The sequence below is a fragment of the Dendrobates tinctorius genome, unplaced genomic scaffold (genome assembly GCF_039654945.1).
Source record: "Dendrobates tinctorius isolate UK_male_01 unplaced genomic scaffold, ASM3965494v1 ptg000065l, whole genome shotgun sequence".
In the NCBI taxonomy this organism is placed as follows: domain Eukaryota; kingdom Metazoa; phylum Chordata; class Amphibia; order Anura; family Dendrobatidae; genus Dendrobates; species Dendrobates tinctorius.
Window position 1 is genome coordinate 20,726,843 of NW_027361733.1, and position 23,588 is coordinate 20,750,430.

The 23,588-nt window shown below is 44.7% G+C and overlaps 1 protein-coding gene across 1 annotated transcript in view; it reads right to left on the reverse strand.

Moving 5' to 3' along the window:
* The window catches only part of BMP7 (bone morphogenetic protein 7), a 112,683-nt gene that overhangs the window by 19,548 nt on the left and 69,547 nt on the right, over positions 1-23,588 (reverse strand). The window contains exons 2-5 of the mRNA XM_073580677.1: positions 13,557-13,749; positions 7,127-7,275; positions 2,303-2,500; positions 2,044-2,120 (exon numbers count right to left, since the gene is read on the reverse strand). Coding sequence (XP_073436778.1) covers positions 2,044-2,120; positions 2,303-2,500; positions 7,127-7,275; positions 13,557-13,749 — 617 coding nt within the window. The remainder of the gene's footprint in view (positions 1-2,043; positions 2,121-2,302; positions 2,501-7,126; positions 7,276-13,556; positions 13,750-23,588) is intronic.

A 23,588-nucleotide genomic window follows, 5' to 3' on the forward strand; every position in this document is an offset into this window, starting at 1 on the left:
TTTTCACCAGGGGCGTAAACACTGCGGTCGCAGCTGTGACCGGCCCTGCAGTGCTTAAGGGTCCGATTGCGAGTTAGGGGAGTAGCAGGCTCTGGGAGCTACAGCCGCTCATTGGCTGTGCAGCTCCATGCTTTGCGATGGCTGCTCTGTGCGCACAGGACCTGTGATGAGGTCACAGGAGGGGAGGAGTCAGGAGTCACATGATCAGAAGCCTGATGCAGTTGCCATGGTGCCAGATGAGGGTAAGTTTGCAGAGCTGTGTGTGTATGAAATGTATGGAGCTGAGCCGTGTGTGTACGAGGTGTGCGGAGCGGAGCCGTGTGTGTACGAGGTGTGCGGAGCGGAGCCGTGTGTGTACGAGGTGTGCGGAGCGGAGCCGTGTGTGTACGAGGTGTGCGGAGCGGAGCCGTGTGTGTACGAGGTGTGCGGAGCGGAGCCGTGTGTGTACGAGGTGTGCGGAGCGGAGCCGCGTGTGTACGAGGTGTGCGGAGCGGAGCCGCGTGTGTACGAGGTGTACGGGGCGGAGCCGCGTGTGTACGAGGTGTACGGAGCGGAGCCGCGTGTGTACGAGGTGTGCGGGGCGGAGCCGCGTGTGTACGAGGTGTGCGGAGCGGAGCCGCGTGTGTACGAGGTGTGCGGAGCGGAGCCGCGTGTGTACGAGGTGTGCGGAGCGGAGCCGCGTGTATACGAGGTGTGCGGAGCGGAGCCTCGTGTGTACAAGGTGTGCGGAGCGGAGCCGCGTGTGTACAAGGTGTAAGGAGCGGAGCCGCGTGTGTTCGTGGTGTGCGAAGCGGAGGCGCGTGTGTACGAGGTGTGCGGAGCGGAACCACATGTGTACGAGGTGTGCGGAGCCGCGTGTGTACGAGGTGTGCGGAGCACAGCCGCGTGTGTACGAGGTGTACGGAGCGGAGCCGCGTGTGTACGAGGTGTACGGAGCGGAGCCGCGTGTGTACGAGGTGTACGGAGCGGAGCCGCGTGTGTACGAGGTGTACGGAACGGAACCGTGTGTGTACGAAGTGTACGGAGCGGAGCCGCGTGTGTACGAAGTGTACGGAACGGAACCGTGTGTGTACGAAGTGTACGGAGCGGAGCCGTGTGTGTACGAGGTGTGTGGAGCGGAGCCGCATGTACGAGGTGTGTGGAGCGAAGCCGCGTGTGTACGAGGTGTGCGGAGCGGAGCCGCGTGTGTACGAGGTGTGCGGAGCGGAGCCGCGTGTGTACGAGGTGTGCGGAGAGGAGCCGCGTGTGTACGAAGTGTATGGAGCGGAGCTGTGTGTGTACGAGGTGTACGGAGCGCAGCCGTGTGTGTACGAGGTGTACGGAACGGAGCCACGCGTGTACAAGGTGTACGGAGGGGAGATTTTGGCATGGGGAGCCCCATTTGAAAGTTCGCACCGGGGCCCATAACTTAGTAGTTACGCCACTGTTTTTCACTTATACTCTCTGGAACTCATCCTTGCCATGATCACAGCCCACACATCATGATAAACTCCACTTTGCCAAACTGTATTTATTAGAACTATCCCACAATCTCCATCTATGAAGACGGGAACAACCTTTTAAATGTGTCCGTGAAAAGTAAGTCACTTGACCCTCCTACACCAGCACAGAATGACAAATATCACCATTTGGCCTTCACTTGGTATAGAAAGGCCCAGACTATGGCCCAAGCCATTATTCATTCTATACTGGCTATAAATTAGAGTGGTCTGTCATTTGGCAGACTGGATGCTAAGTAATGTGCTTCCTAAAAATGTTCTGCCTTGTAAAGGGGTATTCCAGCTGGAAGCATTTATCGTCCACTGATAGGCAATAAATAAATGCTAGATTGGTGGGAGTATGACAGCTGTGGCGACAGGCAGAACGAAAGGCTCCTGCGCCCCTTTTTACCGACCCACGACCAGGAAGGAGAATGAATGGAGTGATGGTCAAACAAGCCTCTCCGTGATAGAAATGGTCCAGTGCTGCAAAGGGCAGGTCAGATTTTAATCAGGTCTTTGCCAATAAGCCCCCAAAAATGAACAATAATGAAAATGATTTTACCTGCCATCCCAGGTCCCGAAAACTAACATATAATTCGTGCTTCTTGCAGGCCTGCTTCTGATCTGTGCTGGTGTTCTCTGTAAAAATTGAGAAAAAAAATACAGAAAAGTAATTTTAGGCAAGATTGATGCTCCTGATCTGCTAAATTGGCAAATCCAATCCATCCACCAATTATTCTCTCTCTCTCCTGCAGGAGGTGAAGTGTTTTCCAACCCTTTGATGAGGAGGATGTTCACAGTAACCAAAGCTTTGTATGTACCTGCTATATTTGCCACCCGCAGTGCCTCCTGGTTCTTTGGTCCTTTTGATCGGTTTTGGTTACGCTGCTTCCCACCTGTTGATCGGATGCTTCGCAAGTGAATCTCTGTTGCTTTAAAGAAGGCCACCATAAACGGCTGCTTGTTGTGAGGTCCATTAGTCCCAACCAAACCGGCTAGCTTAGGGTTGATGCTCTGACCTAACGTACAAAGTGCATATTTTACAAGATAGATAGAAATGAGAAATAGATAGGTAGATACACTGCATAGATAACAGTATTGTGCCCCTCACCCCCACCCCCTACATTGCACATACAAGAGCTTTTATAACATCCCATTCTACATCCATAGCCATTAATATGAAGTTGGTCCCCATGTGCAGCTATAACAGCTCCTCTCTTCTGGAAAGAATTTCTTTCAGATTTCAGAATTGTCTGTGGGAATTTTTGCCCTTTCATCCAGAAGAGCATTTGTGAGGTCAGACCCTGATGGAGGAGCCGGCCGGGCTCACAATCTCCATTCTTTCTTTAGGAATAAATTCTTGGACTTTTAGGTGTGCTGCCAGACAAATTCCATAACCACACAAGGTTAAAAAGTTAACCCTTTAATCCCTATGCGTTTCGAAGAATAACACTTCTTCTTCAGGGGTTGACACATGAATACAGAGAGCTGTCACCACATTTATACATGCAGGATTTAAATTTGGTGCCATGAAAGACATGTGATGCGCCGCAAAGGTCAAAGATCAGAATAATTCAAGTGTCATGGAAAGTTCATAAAAGTTAACTAATCTATAGTTAATAAAATCAATTGAATATTTATTTTATTTTGCAGATAAAAAGAAACGGAAAAAGAAAAAGAAGAAAAAAAGGAAAAAGGAGAAAAGAAGAAATGAACCCACATTGTGGGGAAAAAAGGAGAAAGAGGATCGCAGTCCAACAAACACACCACCACACCAGGGAGAGTGTTCGGATTAAAGAAGGAAAAAACAAAATGTAATCCCATACGATCACCAGAATAAAATGTGTCTCCAAAATGTATATGTATGAAAAAAATATATATAATAAAAATGTGTATGAGAATGACAATAAAGGAATCATGCAAAAAATTTTTATTTATATATTAAAAAATATTGAATGAATAATTAAAGTGTCCAAGTTTTTATATTGCCCCCAATTTCAAAAGAAATCAGTGGCACAACTCGATGGGCAGAAAATGCACATGAAAGAACAGCCCCACAAAAGATCAGATCGCTCACCACTCAGGACAAAAAATAGTATAATAATATATAAGATTAATATTAATATTTTTTAAAAAAGGGGGGGGGAAACGTCTTTCATGGCGCCAAATTTAAATCCTGCATGTATAAATGTGGTGACAGCTCTCTGTATTCATGTGTCAACCCCTGAAGAAGTGTTATGCTTCGAAACGCGTAGGGATTAAAGGGTTAACTTTTTAACCTTGTGTGGTTATGGAATTTGTCTGGCAGCGCACCTAAAAGTCCAAGAATTTATTCCTAAAGAAACTTTGTTGCGGTCACCGCTGTGGACCATTGGACGTGCAGCAGGCTGACATACTATACAGGCTTTACTTTTTCTTTGAAAGGTGAGTATAAATATCTTTTTATTTATACATTTTACCCGTATAAGACCCTATTGCGCTCTTGTCTCAACGTTTAGTGCATACAATTACTGAATCTCCATTCTTTGTCATCCCAAAGGTGTTGGATGGGGTCAAGATCAGAGCTCTGTGTGAATTCCCCCAACCATGTATTTATGGACCTTGTGCACTGGAGCACAGTCATGGGGAACAGAAAGGAGCCTTCCCCTGAAACTGTTCCCAGAAAATTGGGAGCATAAAATTGTCCAAAATGTCTTATATGCTGAAGAATTTCCTTCACTGGAACTAAGGCCGACCATTGAAAAACACCCCCATAGCATTATCCATCCACCACCAAACTACAGCTGGCACAATGTAGTCAGGCAGGTAAGGCTCCTGGTATTCACTAAACCCAGACTCATCCACCAGATGCCAGATAGAGAAGTGTGATCCATCACTGCACAGAACACGTTTACACTGCTCTAGTGTCTGGTGGCGGCTGCTTAACATCACTCCATCCGACACTTGGCATTGTGCTTGGTGATGTAAGACTGCACGCACCTGCTTGGTCATGAAGCTTCCGGCAGGGCGCAGTGTTTGTGCTAAAGTTAATATCAAAGGGAGTTGTCAGTTATAAAGTCAGCTGATTGTTGGTGACTTTTCTGTCCTCTGCTCCTCAGCACTAGGTGACCCTGCTCTGTAATGTTATGGGGTCTCCACTTTCTGGGTGAGTCGCTGCTGTTACTTTTGCTTCTCAATAATATCACTCACTGGTGATGGGGGAATATTTAGGACAGAAGAAAATGTCATGATCTGACTTGTTACACCGGTGGCTCCTATTAGAAGACCGGGCTAGTATCAGGGAACTCTGTACCACCAGCCATTCTGACACATTAGTAAAGACATACAGTATGATGAGGGGCCGTATATTATACACCAGGGGGGGGGGAGGGCCTGGATGTTATACAATGGGGGCAATGGTACCAAAGATTGATAGGGAGAAATGGGGCTGGCGTTATAAACCAGGGTGAGGTTTCGGATGTTACACCCCAGGGTCGAGGGGCCAGATGTTATACAATGGGGGCAATGGGACGTATGAAAAAATATGAATTCGATGATAAAGATGTGGGTCCCAGTGTTTCTATCCACATATCGTGGATAGGTTGTATAAAACTCTGCCATCAGTACATCATATTTCTTGGGTGTACCCGGTATAACGCCTGAATTTGCCTTTTTCGGCACGTCTGAGGGATCAGTCACCGGACACCCAATCCCGGCCTGTGTACAGTTAAGTTAGGTAATAAATAAAGCCGCCAACCCCACAGCTGCCCCTGACTCGTTCTGAAGGGTTGTGCAGAGTTCACCTTATTTTAACACCAGAAGAAACCCCCCACTCAAAAAAAAAATCAAATTGTAAAAACAACAAAAAAAAAAGTGAAACCCGTTACAAGAATTACCCTTGTTCCTCAGGAGAATCTTAAATTCCAGCCTCAGGTAATTTATTCAATGCAGAAAACAAATGCGGCCTGTAAAATGTGTTACTAGATTGTGTGAGATAGGCAGGGGGCAGCTCAGGAGCAGGGGTACAGCCACCGCTGCCAGCAGATCACATAGCGCCAAGACACCACGCGCTGCACGCAGAGGCTGGGAAATCAAGATTTAAAGGGATTGTTCACTTTTATGTAAAGTTTTGTATGAACTTGGTATATCCTTTTATCCTTGCAGTTAGTGAATGGAAACATTTTTATTCCTACATTCAGAGCAGCGTCAGCGCAGGATGGAGATTTGTGCCGCAAAGAGTTGCGTCAATGTGCTGATCACACAAGGTCGGGGCTTGGTCAGTGTTTTCAGTCCTCGCTTGCACCTCTGTGATCATCACACGACCAGGACAAATTCTGATCCTCCAGGTGAAACTAGTGAAAGTTTTTAATCAGTGACTGCAAGCAGAAGTTTGAAAACTGTATGAAATTGATAACAATAAAACCTGCAGTCTCCCTTGAGCATTTTCCATAAAGCAGCGCTCACATCCTGTGACATCTGCTGCCCAGAGAGGTCGGGGATCGTACAGTATGGCATCTGTCCGGGACAGCAGCGCGGTCAGGACGCCTCATTATCCCATTACTTCTTTCTTTATTCCTTTTTTTTGTTTCTTTCCTGGTCATTTTTTTTTATGGGTAAACACAAACTTAACTATCTTCCGGACACGATTATACTGATAATATCTGCTGAGATTTCTGCACAACACATGTGCTGACCACGGGGCTCTTGTCAAGTGAATGGGACTACCTGACTTATTAACCCCTTGGTGCCGCAGTCCATTCTTGCCATCAGGATGTGGCGATTTTTTTCCATTTCTGACTTTTTTATTTTTCCGTTTTTTTGGGGAGGAACAAGTAGTATTTCTAGGTACATATACTAAAAATATGGTGGTCTTGTTATACTCCCTCCCATAAAAGTACTAACAAATTTTTCCAATTTTTTTTTTTTTTTTGTACTACGGCTTTAGTTCTGCGGGCAGTACTGTTATGGAAACCTGTATTCAGGTTTATATTTTGTTTTAAAGTTTTCCCTACTGAGCGATTTTTCATTTTCATGTTTTTGTTTTTTCCTCCCCTTCTTCCAAGAGCTGGAACTTTTTTATTTTTCCGTCAATGAAGCCGTATAAGGGCTCGTTTTTTTTTTTTTGTAGGATGAGATGTAGAATTTATTGGCAGTTTTTTCATCGTTACTTTTACTTTTTTTTTTTTTTTTTTTAAACCATTCTTCAATCACTGTCTAATCAGGAGGCTGCGAAAAAAAAAAAAATCTTTCAAAATACTTTTTAAAAAAACTGCTTCAGAAAACAGAAAAACTCCAAAATTTCCCCAAAGAATTAGCCTTTCCTGAAGTGTTTCCCACTTGAAAACATGTCCCAATATGTAGCAGGTGTAATAATAATAATATTAACAAATATCTCCAATTAGAATTATAGTATAGTTATTCTGATTCACTAAGTCTCTTTCCTCATGTGCAGGCATTGCATCTTAGGTATCCATAGTAATTATGACAAGCAAGCACTAGCAACTAGCTGTCAGTGATGGTAACAATGGATACCTAAGGTCCTGCAATGCCTGCACATGAGGAAAGAGACATAGCGAATCAAAAACTATACTATATTTCTAATTAGATATATTTGTTATTATTATACCTACTACAAATTTAAGGAAATGTCGCTCTCTGTCACTCACCATTGTTGCTCTCCACAGACAGCTGCAGGCCAAGATTTTGCTGCGGGATGAGCACCCAGTGATTGCTGGTGGCGGTAATGTCGAAGACCAACCAGCCTTCTTCCGCTGCCCAAATGGTCCTGGAGTCGAGCAGGAACAGGTCTGAATCCCTAGGGAGATACTGATGATTAGATGATGGTAAATGTGTCAGCCTGACATCCATGCTCACAGAGAATCCAACAATAAAGAATAGAATACAATGCAGTCCCATTCAGATTGCTGCACAACTAGTGTGATGGTCGCTTCTTTCTTCTGATCAAGCCGACAGACCCCTGACTATCAGCCATTCCAATCTGCAGTAGAGGAAACCTCTTTAAGATATTAATTTACATTTTCTATGTAACGGGAGGGTGAGATTTGCACAATTCGCCCCCTGATCACTGAAGTTTGTGGGTCCCTCTTGATATGACATTTAACATATTTGGTTATTTAGATCAATTGTATGGTGCAAAATAAAAAAAAATCCTTTTTTATTCTACATTGAGTTCCTGGGATCGTCAGAGGGGAACAGTATCCCCAGCTGAAGCCTTTGGTGTAATGACCTGTACGCTGGGCTGCAGAGAGTCATAAACGCTGCTCATAAACGGTGGATCCAGGTCCATGGCGGCGGGGTGGAGGGCACTGCAGAGATATTTATTGCAATTCTTTGCGCACACGTGCCTTCTATTGGGGTCATAAAGCATGGTCGCTGGAGATGGCGAGCAAGGCCAAGAATCCTGACCCCCGAAAAGTAACTGAAGACTGTTTTACAGGGTATGTTTTAGAACACAGTTTCTTAGTGGATCTGAGGAGGAAGCAGCCAAAATGTGCCATGATATAAAGGTGTCTGCACAATGTCAACAAGCATGATATGAGCTGGAGCAGTATATAAACCCCTGAGCTATGGGTTAAGGGGGAGGATTGATCATTTATATTGCAAGCTGGCTGAATAGGTCTAGTAAGTGATGTAACAAAGTCCAGGCTCCTACCCTAATTTACCTAGAAGAGTTATGTCCCGTATTATACTCCAGAGCTTAACTCCCTATTCTGCTGGTGCAGTCACTATGTACATACAGTACATTAGTTATCCTGTACTGATCCTGAGTTACAACCTGTATTATACTCCAGAGCTGCACTCACTATTCTGCTGGTGGAGTCACTGTGTACATACATTACATTACTTATCCTGTACTGATCCTGAGTTACATCCTGTATTATACCCCAGAGCTGCACTCACTATTCTGCTGGTGGAGTCACTGTGTACATACATTACATTACTTATCCTGTACTGATCCTGAGTTACATCCTGTATTATACCCCAGAGCTGCACTCACTATTCTGCTGGTGGAGTCACTGTGTACATACATTACATTACTTATCCTGTACTGATCCTGAGTTACATTCAGCATTATACGCCAGAGCTGCACTCACTATTCTGCTGGTGGAGTCACTGTGTACATACATTACATTGCTTCTCCTGTACTGATCCTGAGTTACATCCTGTATTATTCTTCAGAGCTGCACTCACTATTCTGCTGGTGCAGTCACTGTGTACATACATTACTTATCCTGTACTGATCCTGAGTTACATCCTGTATTATACTCCAGAGCTGCACTCACAATTCTGCTGGTGGAGTCACTGTGTACATACATTACATTACTTATCCTGTACTGATCCTGAGTTACATCCTGTATTATACTCCAGAGCTGCACTCACTATTCTGCTGGTGGAGTCACTGTGTACATACATTACTTATCCTGTACTGATCCTGTGTTACATCCTGTATTATACCACAGAGCTGCACTCACTATTCTGCTGGTGAAGTCACTGTGTACATACATTACATTACTTATCTTGTATTAATCCTGAGTTACATCCTGTATTATACTCCAGAGCTGCACTCACTATTCTGCTGGTGGAGTCACTGTGTACATACATTACATTACTTATCCTGTACTGATCCTGAGTTACATCCTGTATTATACTCCAGAGATGCACTCACTATTCTGCTGGTGGAGTCACTGTGTACATACATTACATTACTTATCCTGTACTGATCCTGAGTTACATCCTGTATTATACTCAAGAGCTGGACTCACTATTCTGCTGATGGGTCACTGTGTACATACATTACATTACTTATCCTGTACTGATCCTGAGTTACATTCTGTATTATACTCCAGAGCTGCACTCACTATTCTGCTGGTGCAGTCAGTGTGTACATACATTACTTATCCTGTACTGATCCTGAGTTACATCCTGTATTATACTCCAGAGCTGCACTCACTATTCTGCTTGTGAAGTCACTGTGTACATACATTACATTACTTATCCTGTACTGATCCTGAGTTACATCCTGTATTATACTCCAGAGCTGCACTCACTATTCTGCTGATGGGTCACTGTGTACATACATTACATTACTTATCCTGTACTGATCCTGAGTTACATTCTGTATTATACTCCAGAGCTGCACTCACTATTCTGCTGGTGCAGTAACTGTGTACATACATTTGTGGCCAAAAGTATTGACACCCCTGCAATTCTGTCAGATAATACTCAGTTTCTTCCTTAAAATGATTGCAAACACAAATTCTTTGTTATTATTATCTTCATTTAATTTGTTTTAAATGAAAAAACACAAAAAGAATTGTCCTAAAGCCAAATTGGATATAATTCCACATCAAACATAAAAAAGAGGGTGGACAAAAGTATTGGCACTGTTCGAAAAATCATGTGATGCTTCTCTAATTTGTGTAATTAACAGCACCTGTAACTTACCTGTGGCACCTAACAGGTGTTGGCAATAACTAAATCACACTTGCAGCCAGTTGACATGGATTAAAGTTGACTCAACCTCTGTCCTATGTCCTTGTGTGCACCACATTGAGCATGGAGAAAAGAAAGAAGACCAAAGAACTGTCTGAGGACTTGAGAAACCAAATTGTGATGAAGCATGAGCAATCTCAAGGCTACAAGTCCATCTCCAAAGACCAGAATGTTCCTGTGTCTACCGTGCGCAGTGTCATCAAGAAGTTTAAAGCCCATGGCACTGTGGCTAACCTCCCTAGATGTGAACGGAAAAGAAAAATTGACAATAGATTTCAATGCAAGATTGTGCGGATGTTGGATAAAGAACCTCGACTAACATCCAAACAAGTTCAAGCTGCCCTGCAGTCCGAGGGTACAGCAGAGTCAACCCGTACTATCCGTCCTCGTCTGAATGAAAAGGGACTGTATGGTAGGAGACCCAGGAAGACCCCACTTCTTACCCCGAGACATAAAAAAGCCAGGCTGGAGTTTGCCAAAACTTACCTGAAAAAGCCTAAAACATTTTGGAAGAATGTTGTCTGGTCAGATGAGACAAAAGTAGAGCTTTTTGGGCAAAGGCATCAACATAGAGTTTACAGGAGAAAAAAAAGAGGCATTCAAAGAAAAGAACACAGTCCCTACAGTCAAACATGGAGGAGGTTCCCTGATGTTTTGGGGTTACTTTGCTGCCTCTGGCACTGGACTGCTTGACTGTGTGCATGGCATTATGAAGTCTGAAGACTACCAACAAATTTTGCAGCATAATGTAGGGCCCAGTGTGAGAAAGCAGAGTCTCCCTCAGAGGTCATGGGTCTTCCAGCAGGACAATGACCCAAAACTCACTTCAAAAAGCACTAGAAAATGGTTTGAGAGAAAGCACTGGAGACTTCTAAGGTGGCCAGCAATGAGTCCAGACCTGAATCCCATAGAACACCTGTGGAGAGATCTAAAAATGGCAGTTTGGAGAAGGCACCCTTCAAATATCAGGGACCTGGAGCAGTTTGTCAAAGAAGAATGGTCTAAAATTCCAGCAGAGCATTGTAAGAAACTCATTGATGGTTACCGGAAGCGGTTGGTCGCAGTTATTTTGGCTAAAGGTTGTGCAACCAAGTATTAGGCTGAGGGTGCCAATACTTTTGTCTGGCCCATTTTTGGAGTTTTGTGTGAAATGATCAATGTTTTGCTTGTTGCTTCATTCTCATTTGTGTTTTTTCATTTAAGACAAATTAAATGAAGATAATAATACCAAAGAATTTGTGTTTGCAATCATTTTCAGGAAGAAACTGAGTATTATCTGACAGAATTGCAGGGGTGTCAATACTTTTGGCCACAACTGTACATTACATTACTTACCCTGTACTGATCCTGAGTTACATCCTGTATTATACTCCAGAGCTGCACTCACTATTCTGCTGGTGAAGTCACTGTGTACATACATTACATTACTTATCCTGTACTGATCCTGAGTTAAATCCTGTATTATACTCCAGAGCTGCACTCACTATTCTGCTGGTGCAGTCACTGTGTACATACTTTACATTACTTATCCTGTACTGATCCCAAGTTACATCCTGTATTATACTCCAGAGCTGCACTCACTACTCTGCTGGTGCAGTCACTGTGTACATACATTACTTATCCTGTACTGATCCTAAGTTACATCATGTATTACACTCCAGAGCTTCACTCACTATTCTGCTGGTGAAGTCACTGTGTACATACATCACATTACTTATCCTGTACTGATCCTGAGTTACATCATGCATTATACTCCAGAGCTGCACTCACTATTCTGCTGGTGCAGTCACTGTGTACATACATTACATTACTTATCCTGTACTGATCCTGAGTTACATTCTGTATTATACTCCAGAGCTGCACTCACTATTCTGCTGGTGCAGTCAGTGTGTACATACATTACTTATCCTGTACTGATCCTGAGTTACATTCTGTATTATACTCCAGAGCTGCACTCACTATTCTGCTGGTGCAGTCAGTGTGTACATACAATACTTATCCTGTACTGATCCTGAGTTACATCCTGTATTATACTCCAGAGCTGCACTCACTATTCTGCTGGTGCAGTCACTGTGTACATACATTACATTACTTATCCTGTACTGATCCTGAGTTACATTCTGTATTATACTCCAGAGCTGCACTCACTATTCTGCTGGTGCAGTCAGTGTGTACATACAATACTTATCCTGTACTGATCCTGAGTTACATTCTGTATTATACTCCAGAGCTGCACTCACTATTCTGCTGATGCAGTCACGGTGTACATACATTACATTGCTTATCCCAGGGGCGGACATACCGCATGTGCAGCCGGTGTGGTGTGGCTGCATCGGGCCCGGAGGTGAAGGAGAGCCCCTGCCGGATGGCTACAAATGAGGGCAATCTGGCTTGTTATCCGGCCCCGAGGCTCCGGGGAGGCCCTGGCCAGATTGCCCTCATGTACAGCGGGCAGGGAGAGATCTCTGCAGCTACGTTGCCTGCAAGAGAAAATGGCAGTGGAGCGGAGGTGCAGCGATCCGTCCTGCTCCCTACCCGCGCTTCCTGTCTTTCACACTGTCAGCAGCGCAGCTGGATGATGCCATCATTCAACGCCACGGCTGTGCGACAGAGAGGAAGCTGTCCTGCATTTACATGGTCCTTGGTAACAATGATGATCAGTGCATAGTATAAGTGAAACAATGCTATATATAACTGCTGTTATCTGTACTTTCCTGACAGCGGTTGTGTATTTCTTCTTGAGCAGGGTAGATCACACTCAAACTCTTCTTGAGAGACCATCCTGCTTTTTCACTAGGTCTTTGGCCTGACTAATGTGACTCTACCTGAATTTATTTCCAATTCACATTTAAAGTAAAGTTTTCTCCATCCTGGCCATAGAGGACAACGTAATCTCCACTACTTGTATTATTTTATTACATCGTAGGCATGAAACATACCGTCCTCCAACAGTCACAGTTTTTTGCACTTCTGGCCACACTATAAAGTATTTCTATAACAAATTGTTCAGACGTTATGGACCTAAGCAAAGTCTGTCTTTGCCTCCCATTCAGTGTGTTACCTGTGCCTTAGTCTCTATTGCAGTTTCCAGCCTGTGCCATCCTCTGTGCCCTGGTCCTGTACGCTGCCCATTCTCCGTGGTCCCTGTGTCCTTCTGTGCCTAACAGTTCGGATTCTTCTGTGCCTCCTTTCCAGCCTTTAGCCCCAGTCATCCCTTTGGTTCCGGCTGTCGCGGTTCTATCCTCCGTGGGCCTGCCCCAAACACTCCCTGTATAGGGGGTGGCCTCACCTGGGCCGCTCACCCTCGGGGGCTCTGGAGCCGTGACCCAGAGGTTCCACTTCCAGGTTGTCGCTACATCTCCACCCCGTAATAGCATAACTAACTACAACCGTAACAGTCCTCTATAAACAGCAGCAGAAGACCGCTGCAGAGAGCAGGACATTAATGGATAACTTGCAATATTTTATTTTCCCCTGACAAATTTTGCAGTAGGACCCCCACTGGTACCCATCAGATCTTTGCTGGGAGACCCATAAAACAAAGAAACACCTGTTTGCGGTTTCTCTAAGGACCTCACTTACTTTCCTTGATGTTCCTGCAAAACTTGATAGATGCTGATCTGAAAGGTCTCATTGTCAAACCGCTCTCGGATATAGTCCTTATAAATCCTGAATTCGGCCGCTGTCACTGCTTCACCCTCTGGGATTTTGGCGAGATCGAACCGGAATTCGCGGTGGTGACGTCTCCGGTGAAAGAACTCTTTATCGTGCTCCACTGAAAGATAAAAAAAGATGTAATGCAAGGCGGGGTAAAGAGTTACGGACATTAAAGTATAGCCTCAACATCAAAATACTTTTAGCGTTTACTAAGAGATTTACATCCAGTCTTATCCACACTGATGAGGGGCAAGAACCCTGAAATAGAGGCCTTATGGAGAAGACTCTGGCTTGGCAAAATATCCTTGGTCCTGTTGGAAGTCTTGCTTAGAGGGAACCTGTCAGACAAAAACGCTATTTTCCTGCAGATATAGTAGTGATCTGCAGGACAAAGAATGTTTAAATCATGTCTGGTCGGCTTACTGGAGTAGTGAATTCATGGAGAAAATGAAGACGTTTTTTCCTCCCTGCAGACGCTCGCTTCCTATCTGCCCTGCACACAAACTGGAGTGCAAGCTGTCAATCAATGTGCCGGGAAGTGATTAGAGCATGATTACTATGTAATGAGCGGTGACTGTAACTGCTTTCTGGATTGCATCAAAAACTGGAAGCGAGTAGCTACAGGGACAGTAAAAGTTCATTTTCTTCCTGTAGCCGCTGCTCCTGTAAACCGGCTAAACAGGACGCTATTTACTTGTAGGTAAATACCTGTTTACAGTTTGTTGCCTAGAAGACTGACCGACACTACTCTCTGACTTGCTGGAGCTGGCCACTATTAGGAGGTAATACTGCGCTCATCAGCGATCTTGGCCGGTTTCAAAACAGCACTTACAAGCTCAATAAAAGAAAACTTGTAAGCACTGTACATGTTCTACTGTCTAGCAACGGAGGTTGGCCTCCAAGGGAACAACCGGTAAACAAAAAGAGTTAATATCTCAAGAATGGATCAAAAATTTAATAAGCAGTATTAACTGTTTGTATTTACAAGATGTACAGTCATGGCCGAAAGTATTTCTCCTGTCCTGTCTTCGAGCAGGACAATTACCCCAAACATACTTCAAAGAAACCCCCAGAAATGGATGGAAAAAAAGCGTTGGAGAATTCTGATGTAGCAAACAATGGGTCCGGATCTAAATCCCATTGAACACCTGTACAGAGATCTTAAAATTGCTGCTGGGAGAAGGCACCATCAAATATGAGAGACCTGCAGAAATTTGTGAAAGAAGAGTGGTCCAAAATTCCAGTTGAGAGGTGTATGAAGCTTGTTGATAGTTATAGGAAGCGATTGATTGCAATTATTTATTCCAAAGGGTGTGCAACCAAATATTAAGTTGAGGGCGCCAACAATTTTGTCCGTCCCATTTTTGTGGTCTTAAGTGAAATTACGTCCAATTTGCCTTTTTTCACTATGCTTTTTGTGTTGCTTCAATACACACAAAGGAAATAAATAAGTGTATAATAAAACATGTGCAATTGCAATAATATTTTTGGAGAAATACTTCATTTTCTGGAACAATTTCAAGGGTGCCAACACTGTATCTGATACTACCCAAATATAAACATGGGGTGATCCTTTAAAGCAGAAGCGGGGAACCATTTTTTTTTGCCAAGGGCCATTTGGATATTTATACTGTCCTTCGGGGGCCATACAAATTGAGCCCTAACTCCGCCCACAAAGTAGATCCGTAGCTGGCACTAGTGTCAGAACATAATCTTTCATTGTATGCTCCTCAGCGCTCAGTAGTGAACACTGCGTGTGTGTGTGTGCTCACAGAGCAAGAAGAAATTAGTGGGTCGGTGGTCGTCAAAATACAGCTACAGGCTCAAGCACTGCGGTCACAGGGAATCTGCACAGGGGTCGGATAAAAGGTCTTCGAGGGCCCACCCCTGCTTTAAAGGCTAAGCCAATGCTTTATAAGATGGCTACTCTCCTTGTGCAGAAAAGCTACTTATTGTGACTACAAATACATTCAAAGCTGCAGTCAAAAAATATTTTTCTGTCACTATTTCTCAGGCTGCACATCTTTGTGCAGCCCCCTTATCATTCAAGGTCACAGAGAAATGATCTGTCACATTGCAGTATATCTGTGAATAATGTAGTCATAACCAGAGCTGTATTCACAATTTTGCTTTTTTTTCTTGCCTCCTCTCTGGCTATTGGGAGCTTATACGTTTTGATAACTTTTTAATGCAATGTGAACCCGCTATGCGTTGACATTTCTAATGTGCGGGTGAGACCAGTAAATATGGCCACCCCTTTATGTTTCGCTACTGTGAGGAAATAACAGATACACGCAACCAACTTTCCAACACAAATGTTATGGTCTTATTTAATGTTCAAATTGTATTTTGTGTAATAGGAACGGAAAAAAAAATTCCACAAGTTAATGAGGCTGGCATCAATGCTGCAGGCGGCAAATGACTCGCTCCACCTTCTGAATGATGGAAGCTGCAGATCCTACGTGACGGTTTTGGCAGCGTCTTTCCTGTAATATTTCCTCCACGGCTTTTTATGATATTTTAATGTTCTGGTGACCTTGGCTGTAATCCCCAAAGCACATCAAAGTCTCACACACCCAGAATAAACAGCTCCTCTGCCCAGCCGGTGGCTGTGCCAGTCTCTTGAAATTTACACATTTATCAATCGGTGGACAGAAGTCTGCAAACAGAGAGGCCAAACTCTGGGATCCAAAGTTTATTTATTGATGGAGTGAGGTGATCTGGAACAAGGTCTTCGTCCCCCTCCTCCTGCCATGTGTGGGCAGAACTAGGGTGTTTAAATGTACAAAAAAAAGTGTACTACAGAACCAAGACACTCAAGAGTCACAGCTAATCATAGTTCACGTTTCAGGAACCTGGTGGACATATGAGGATTTGAATGGGACAAATACTATCCTCTGGACTAGGACTTATTCTCTTCTGTCTCCTAAAAAAGCGATATTATATACTGTACTGTATATGCTGAGGGTCTCAAAAGTAAGGAAAGCCTCATAAAAAAATCACGGTTTTGTAGACAGTGATCCAATTTTAGACACAAGTTGTGGGAGAAGAGGTAAATCTGTTAAGCCTTCTCTTCAGCATGGCTGCCACCTTGAATGTTGCCATCTTGGATTCATCAAACTGGTAGCAAATTTCACCAGAAAAACAACGATGTGCGCCATGTTAATGTAATGGTATTTGTTCTCATGTTAGGAGACAATTTTTCTTCTGTCTGGGCAACGTGACGGATGGCATTATCCCAAGCAGAACGTGTTGAGATCGTCCTCATTTCTGGAGAACGGAGCACAAGTGTTATCACATCACAAAAGATTATAGTACCTTTGACACAACCAAAACAGGCCTCCCATAACCAGCAGCGCACTGGCCAAACCTATTGCCAATTTCCGAATAAACGGAAAATAAGATGATTAATAAACGTTAAAGATATGATTGTTGTCCTGGCCTCATTTAACAAACACCCACACTACTGCACTCGGCATCTGTCGGGCTTCAATTCAGTAAATGTTCAGATTCTGCAGCACCTGATCGAGGACGACCCAGACCAGTGGACGCCTCAGCAACTTCAGATAAATTCTCATTTTTCATATCATTTGCTTTTCAGTGATGTTGGTTTGGTCCCTGCCCTCTGGGTCACAGGAGGCCAGTTTGGATGATGTTGGTGAAAATTCTCTGTGCTGACATGTGTTCTCCCTTCACCAAAGGATGATCCCAACACGTTCTGCTTTTGATTACGCCATCCTTTCACATCGCCCGAGCAGAGGAACAATCACTGTTGTACAATGGCAACTAATGAAGTTACACTAACAGGAAGAAGACCATTTTGTTCAGGTGAAATTCACTACCAGTTTGATGTGTCACGCATGTAACTTATTTGAAGAATTGTCGTAGAATCCAAGATGACGACACTCATAATGACCACCATGTTCAGGACATTGTCCCTCTTACCCCACAGCTTGATGTGTCACCTACGTAACTTGATATTTGAAGAATTGACGTAGAATCCCAGACGACGACACTCATTTTCTATGATTCCTTAATGAGTCACCACTCATATATATTCTCAGTTTTTTATGCTTTGTTTGGATACGCAAGTTTTGCAGGTGAAACACACTTTTTTCATGTTTCAGCGATAAAAACCACATTGGTAAATGACTATATTGCAATGGCAGAGCACAGATTATATATTTATTATGCTTATATAGCGCTGACGTATTCTATAGCAAACATTATTGGGTCACCCCTCACACCCAGGGCAGCGGGGTACTCGGTACTGGGCCGGTGTCAAGGGGGAATGTGTGTCACAGCAGCGGTGACCCGGTCCGTGGCCCTGGGCGCCCAATATCAATGGCGGTGATGTTAATGGTGTAATAGTTTATTTGGATAGTTCGTGACGCCACCTGTGGTGTTTGGCAAGTAAGATGTTGAGCCAACGCTGCGTGCAGATCCACTGGGACTGATGGTGTGGTGCAGCAAAGATGGTGTAGCTTCCCACAGGTGGAGCTGTAGTCCCAGGGCAGTGTAGGTGCAATGGACGAGGAGAGGCGCAGAATGGTATAGATGTTGTTATCCAGATGTGGTGGTGCTGGAATAACTGGAGGACACCAGCGTATGCGGTTCCAAAGCTTTACTCACTGTTTGAAGTTCACACAACTGCCTGCCTTCGCACTGTGTTCTTCGGGTCAGGGCCCCAGCCAACCTCCAGGCAGGATAGGATTCTCCCCTCCACACTCCACCAATATGTACCTTACTGAGCGACTCCTCCAATGCGCCTTTAGGTGCGAAGCACTCCAGTACTTACTTACCCTGGAATGCCTCTCTCTAGGTGTTCCTAGTCTCTACTTGTATGACAGACAGCTGTAGCCTGCTTCGGGGACTCCTCTCTGCGTCCCGGTTCACTATTCAGTTGCTGTTGTGTCCCAAGTCTATGATGGGAGCAAGGCGTTAGTGGCGCACTACGCCTCCGGTGTCTGTTGCCGGACATAAAGATCCAATCAAACTCGGGGACCGAGCCCCGGCCTTTGCGCTCTGGACTGGAAGGGTTCTCTCTCTTTCTCAACCTGCTTCCCACCGTCCTTCTATTCTCCTTCGTTCCGATCTGTTCTATCTCTCTTATGGAATCTGTAGTCTCCAGTCTACATCTCTTTCTTTCTGTTCCTTTCCCATGCCAGCTGGCTCTGGTCACTGAGGCAGCTTGCAGCACTCCTTCCTCCATCCCTCTTCCAGGGATCCTCACTCCTGTCTGAGTGACCTCCTTCTCTGGGACTCACCCCAGACTGACCTTCTGTCAGACTGATCTGAAATCCTACACCTTCCCTCTCTTTTATAGCTAACTCCAACCGCCTCCCCAACACCTCTCGTGTTACGAAGCCAGGGACCACAAAAGGCACCCTATGACCTTTCCAGCATAAAGCATGGATGGGTCCCTGCTGAACTATCCTGTGTGTGGGGTGCAGGTGTTGGAATGTGAAAGGGAGTTCCCAGCCTACCTGGATGGTGGGGTACCACAGCTTAGGAGAAGATCAGTACCTCTGTGGCGACTGAAGCCTAAGGGGCGCCACATTATCATCACTCACTGTCCCCATGGAGGCTCACAAACTATATTCTCCATCGGTATAACTCTAGACTATGGCAAAAAGAAGTAGAGTACTCTAATAAAACCCACGGACATATGAGCAGAACATTCAAACGCCATACAAATGTTGTCCTTGGTTGGATTTGAACACAGAACCGCAAAGTTGTAGGACAACAATACTGATACCTGAGCTTTTTACGCCAAAAAATTTCTACGTAAGAGAAAAGTATTTAAAAGGTAGTCTTTTTTCCTAGACAACCCCAATCCATATGCCATATTAGGAAGATAATAGATGAAAAGATGGGCTATTCTTTCCCTCAAGGCCTCTCTCAATAAATCAGAGGAGAGAGCAAATAGAAAGCCTACAACTCTCCTTGGCACCCCCATCCCAATGTGTAATGTTGTAAGAATCCTATACATATTAGATAAAAGTTGGCCAAACCAGACGATTTTGGTGGGATTGGCCAACTATCTAATTTGTATGGGGGTTACCGGTTGTCCCATAACAAATTATGTTATCAACATAAGGAGCAGGTGGACTGAGTTCAATTGGCCGATCCTTTTGTTCTGCGGGGAGATAAGCCAATGACCAAGGAGTCTTGGCCGAATAAGCGATCCTGTGTATGAGGCAGTCGGGACGAATGATATTTCTGCTGACAGCTATCTAATGTGCATGGCCAGCATTACTGCTGAAAGGGAAAATGTGCTGCTGTTTCCACAAGCAATTGCATGAGGACCCTGAACAAACCCACAGCAAGATGACATCAGACCAATATGCAAACTGCGCCCAATAGTCCGTATTCTTGGGGTATTTTCAGAAAGGATGGGGGCGTTCCTAGAAGAGACAGACCTAGGGTGGAATGTTTGCAACTATGTAATTGGACCAATTCCAGAGATGTTGGCATTGTCATGTTAGCACTGCAGTCTATCAGTCAGTGAACACTGATAGGCTGCAGCCTTAACAATGTTATGCGACCAGTGGAGACACAGTGTGTCTGTGCAAAACTCACGGAGACATGTCAGTTGTTTTTTTTTCAGCAACACGGATGACAAAGGCCAACACAAGTCTATGGGTTGTCGAATAGTTAATTACCTCTCTAATATGTACAGTGAGTATGGAAAGCATTCAAACCCCTTTAAATTTTTCACTTTTTGTTTCATTGCAGCCATTTGGTGAATTCAAAAAAGTTCATTTTTTCTCATTAATGTACACTCTGCACCCCATCTTGACTGAAAAAAAAAAAACAGAATTGTAGAAATTTTTGCTATTTTATTAAAAAAGAAAAACTGAAATATCACATGGTCATAAGTAGAGATGAGCGACTTTGCCTTTTTTCGGGTCGAGAAAGGTTTCATGAAACCCAACTTTTGCAAAAGTAGGGTCGAACGAAATCGGCCGATTATCGTGAAAAGTCGAAGGCCGACAGAAACACGAAACCCAATGCAAGACAATGGGGAAGAAAAGTCGGCAGTGAGTGGAGGACAGGAAACACACCTACAGTGCCCATTTTAATGCCAAAAACATCAATTCTTATTACTTAAGCTTGTCAACCTTAATTTACTTTATAATAATAGTTAGGCATTGAAAACTGGGGGTTATTTGGCTAAAGTTGTGGGGGGGGGGGGTAGGGCTGGCTCCAGATTTTCGTGGGCCCAGGGCCAAATAGTGTCACTGGGCTCCTTTAACACATGCCACAATTCATGATCCTCTGATACGGCAGAGAAATAGCGGTATAGTACAATGAAAAATACTTCACTTCTTACATCACATGACTGATATCGATTTTAAATTCTCCAATAGCTCCAAAAACGGACAGTATATAACTCCATACAGTATTATGGTCACCACATAGTGCGCTATACAGAGTAATGAGGACCATATATTTCTCCATACAGAATCATTGGTCTCATATAATGTTTGAAACAGTATATGATGAGCTCCACATAATGCTACAGTATATGTTGGTCCCCATGGATAAAGCCCCACTGTCTTTTGGGCCCAAATAATGCTCCATATATAATGGGCCCCATTTCTAATGCTCCAGTGTATAATGGGCCCTGTAAATGCTGCTCCAGTGTCTGATGTCCACCTTTGGAATGCTCCAGTGTATGGTGGGCCCCATATATCATTCTCCAGAGTATAGTGCTCCCCAAAAATTGCTCCCAACCTTTAAAACAATTAAATAAGTCTCATTGCTAGGGAATCCCTGTACTAGTCTGGACTCCTCGTCGTCCCCATCTTCCATCTCTCTGCACTTGGACTGTTTAGGGAGAGGGCGTACAGATGTGATGTCATCGTGCTCTCTGACCAGAATGTCACTGTCAGGAAACGCGGAAGACGTCACAGCGGTGGAGCAGGGAGAGGTAAGTATTTCAACTTTGCAAGTGCTGTGATCAGGGCCGGATTAAGGTTGGTGGGGGCCCCTGGGCAGAAAATCTGGTGGGGGCCCCCATATCATTAACATTTTAGCCATAACAGTAGAGCGCGAACTGTAGCACTCAGATGTACAATCTAATCTTATCCTCTTGTTCTGCCACATTCAGATTTACAGTACTACAATAGAGATACAGTCCAGGATAACTCAAAGCAGTCCAATTATAGACAGAAAGAGTTACTCACATTTTTTTTATTGAACCCAATGTTAAGACAGCCAAGGAATAATAAAAATGCAAAAAGGGAAAGTTTTCACCGGCAGCAATTGTTGCTAACTACTGTATAACAATATGCTCTCTATTGTATTATCTCCGGAGTACAGCTCCCCCCCCCCACGCAAGGGTATACAGCTCTTGCCCCCTACAAGGGTATACAGGCAGCTTTCCCCCCCATGGGAATACAACTCCCCCCCAACGGGTATACAGCTCTTGCCCCCTACAAGGGTATACAGGCAGCTGTCCCCCCCACCCCCCAAGGTTATACAGTTCTCCAATGTTTCGTCTTTATACAGTTCCCTCCTCCAGGCATACAGGCCCAAATGTACAGCTCCCCTCTCGCGCATACAGCTCCCCCGATCAATATATAGCTAGCTGGAGCCTGGAGGCAAGGGGGTTAATCACCGTGGCGCTGCAGAGTTGATTGGCGGGTACACAGCAGGCGGCGGGCGCACGATGCTCGTGAACGCGGCGAGCAGGCAGAGGAGATCCACAGGACAGGAGGCGTGACAGGAGAGGAGGCGTGACAGAAAGAACAGAGAAAAAAGAAAACAGAGAAAGAAAGAACAGAGAGAGAGAAAGAAAGAATGGAAAGAAAGAACAGAAAAAGAAAGAAAAGAAAGAAGAAAGAACAGAGAGAGAGAGAGAGAGAAAAAAAAAAAAAGAAAGATTAGAGAGATAAAGAAACAGAGATAGAAAGATTCTATAAAGATACTATAGCAGCCCGGCTCCCACTGTAGTGCCCACCTGAGCCTCCCGATGCAGGAAATATAACGATCCGCTCACATGGCCGACATCCCCAAGTTCAAGGCGATCCTGCTGTCCGCGCTGTTGGAGGAGGACATGGTGATGGATCTGAAGCATTCCCTAAAGTGCCTCCATGGTTCCGTCACAATCTCCTCCCGAAATTACCTAATTTCCGGTCAGCTTCTAGCACGTCACTTCCGGTGGAACGTCACATGCGAATTTTAAATTGCTCCTCGGGGCTCCGCCGTGTACTCCTGTGTCCGCACGAAAAGTAAGCTCCCAGCCGGGGCAGTATCTCTCTCAAAATCGGGACTGTCTCGCTGGGAGGTATGAATGCTCCCCACCATACACCTTGTACACGTATGGCACCGCATACATCATACACACACGGTTCCGCTTTTTATGCCTCATACACACGGCTCCGTTCTGAACACCTTGCACACACACACTGCTCAACTCAGTACACACATGGCTCCACTCCGCAAACCTCGTACACATGCGGTTCCGCTCCACACACCTTGCACACACGCAGCTCCGCTCCATACACACACGTGGGGCTCAGCTCCGTACACGTGCGGCTCCGCTCAGTACACCTCACACACTCGCGGCTCTGCTCCGTACACCTCATACACACACACGGCTCCGCTCCGTACACCTTGTACACACACACGTCTCTGCTATATCCACCCTGTAAACCCTCCCTGACCCCACACAAACTTCACCTCATCCAGGACGATGAGAACCAGCACAGACAGCAGAGTCCTGCATAAACCAAGGGCTGATACTGGGTACTGGGGGAACATTATACTGTGTATGGGGGGGATGGCGGTACTGGGGGAACATTATACTGTGTGGGGGATGGCAGTACTGTGGGAATATTATACTGTGTGAATATTATACTGTGTGGGGGTGATGGTAGTGGGGAACATTATACTGTATGTGGGGGGATGGTGATACTGTGGGAACATTAAACTGTATGTGGGGACGTG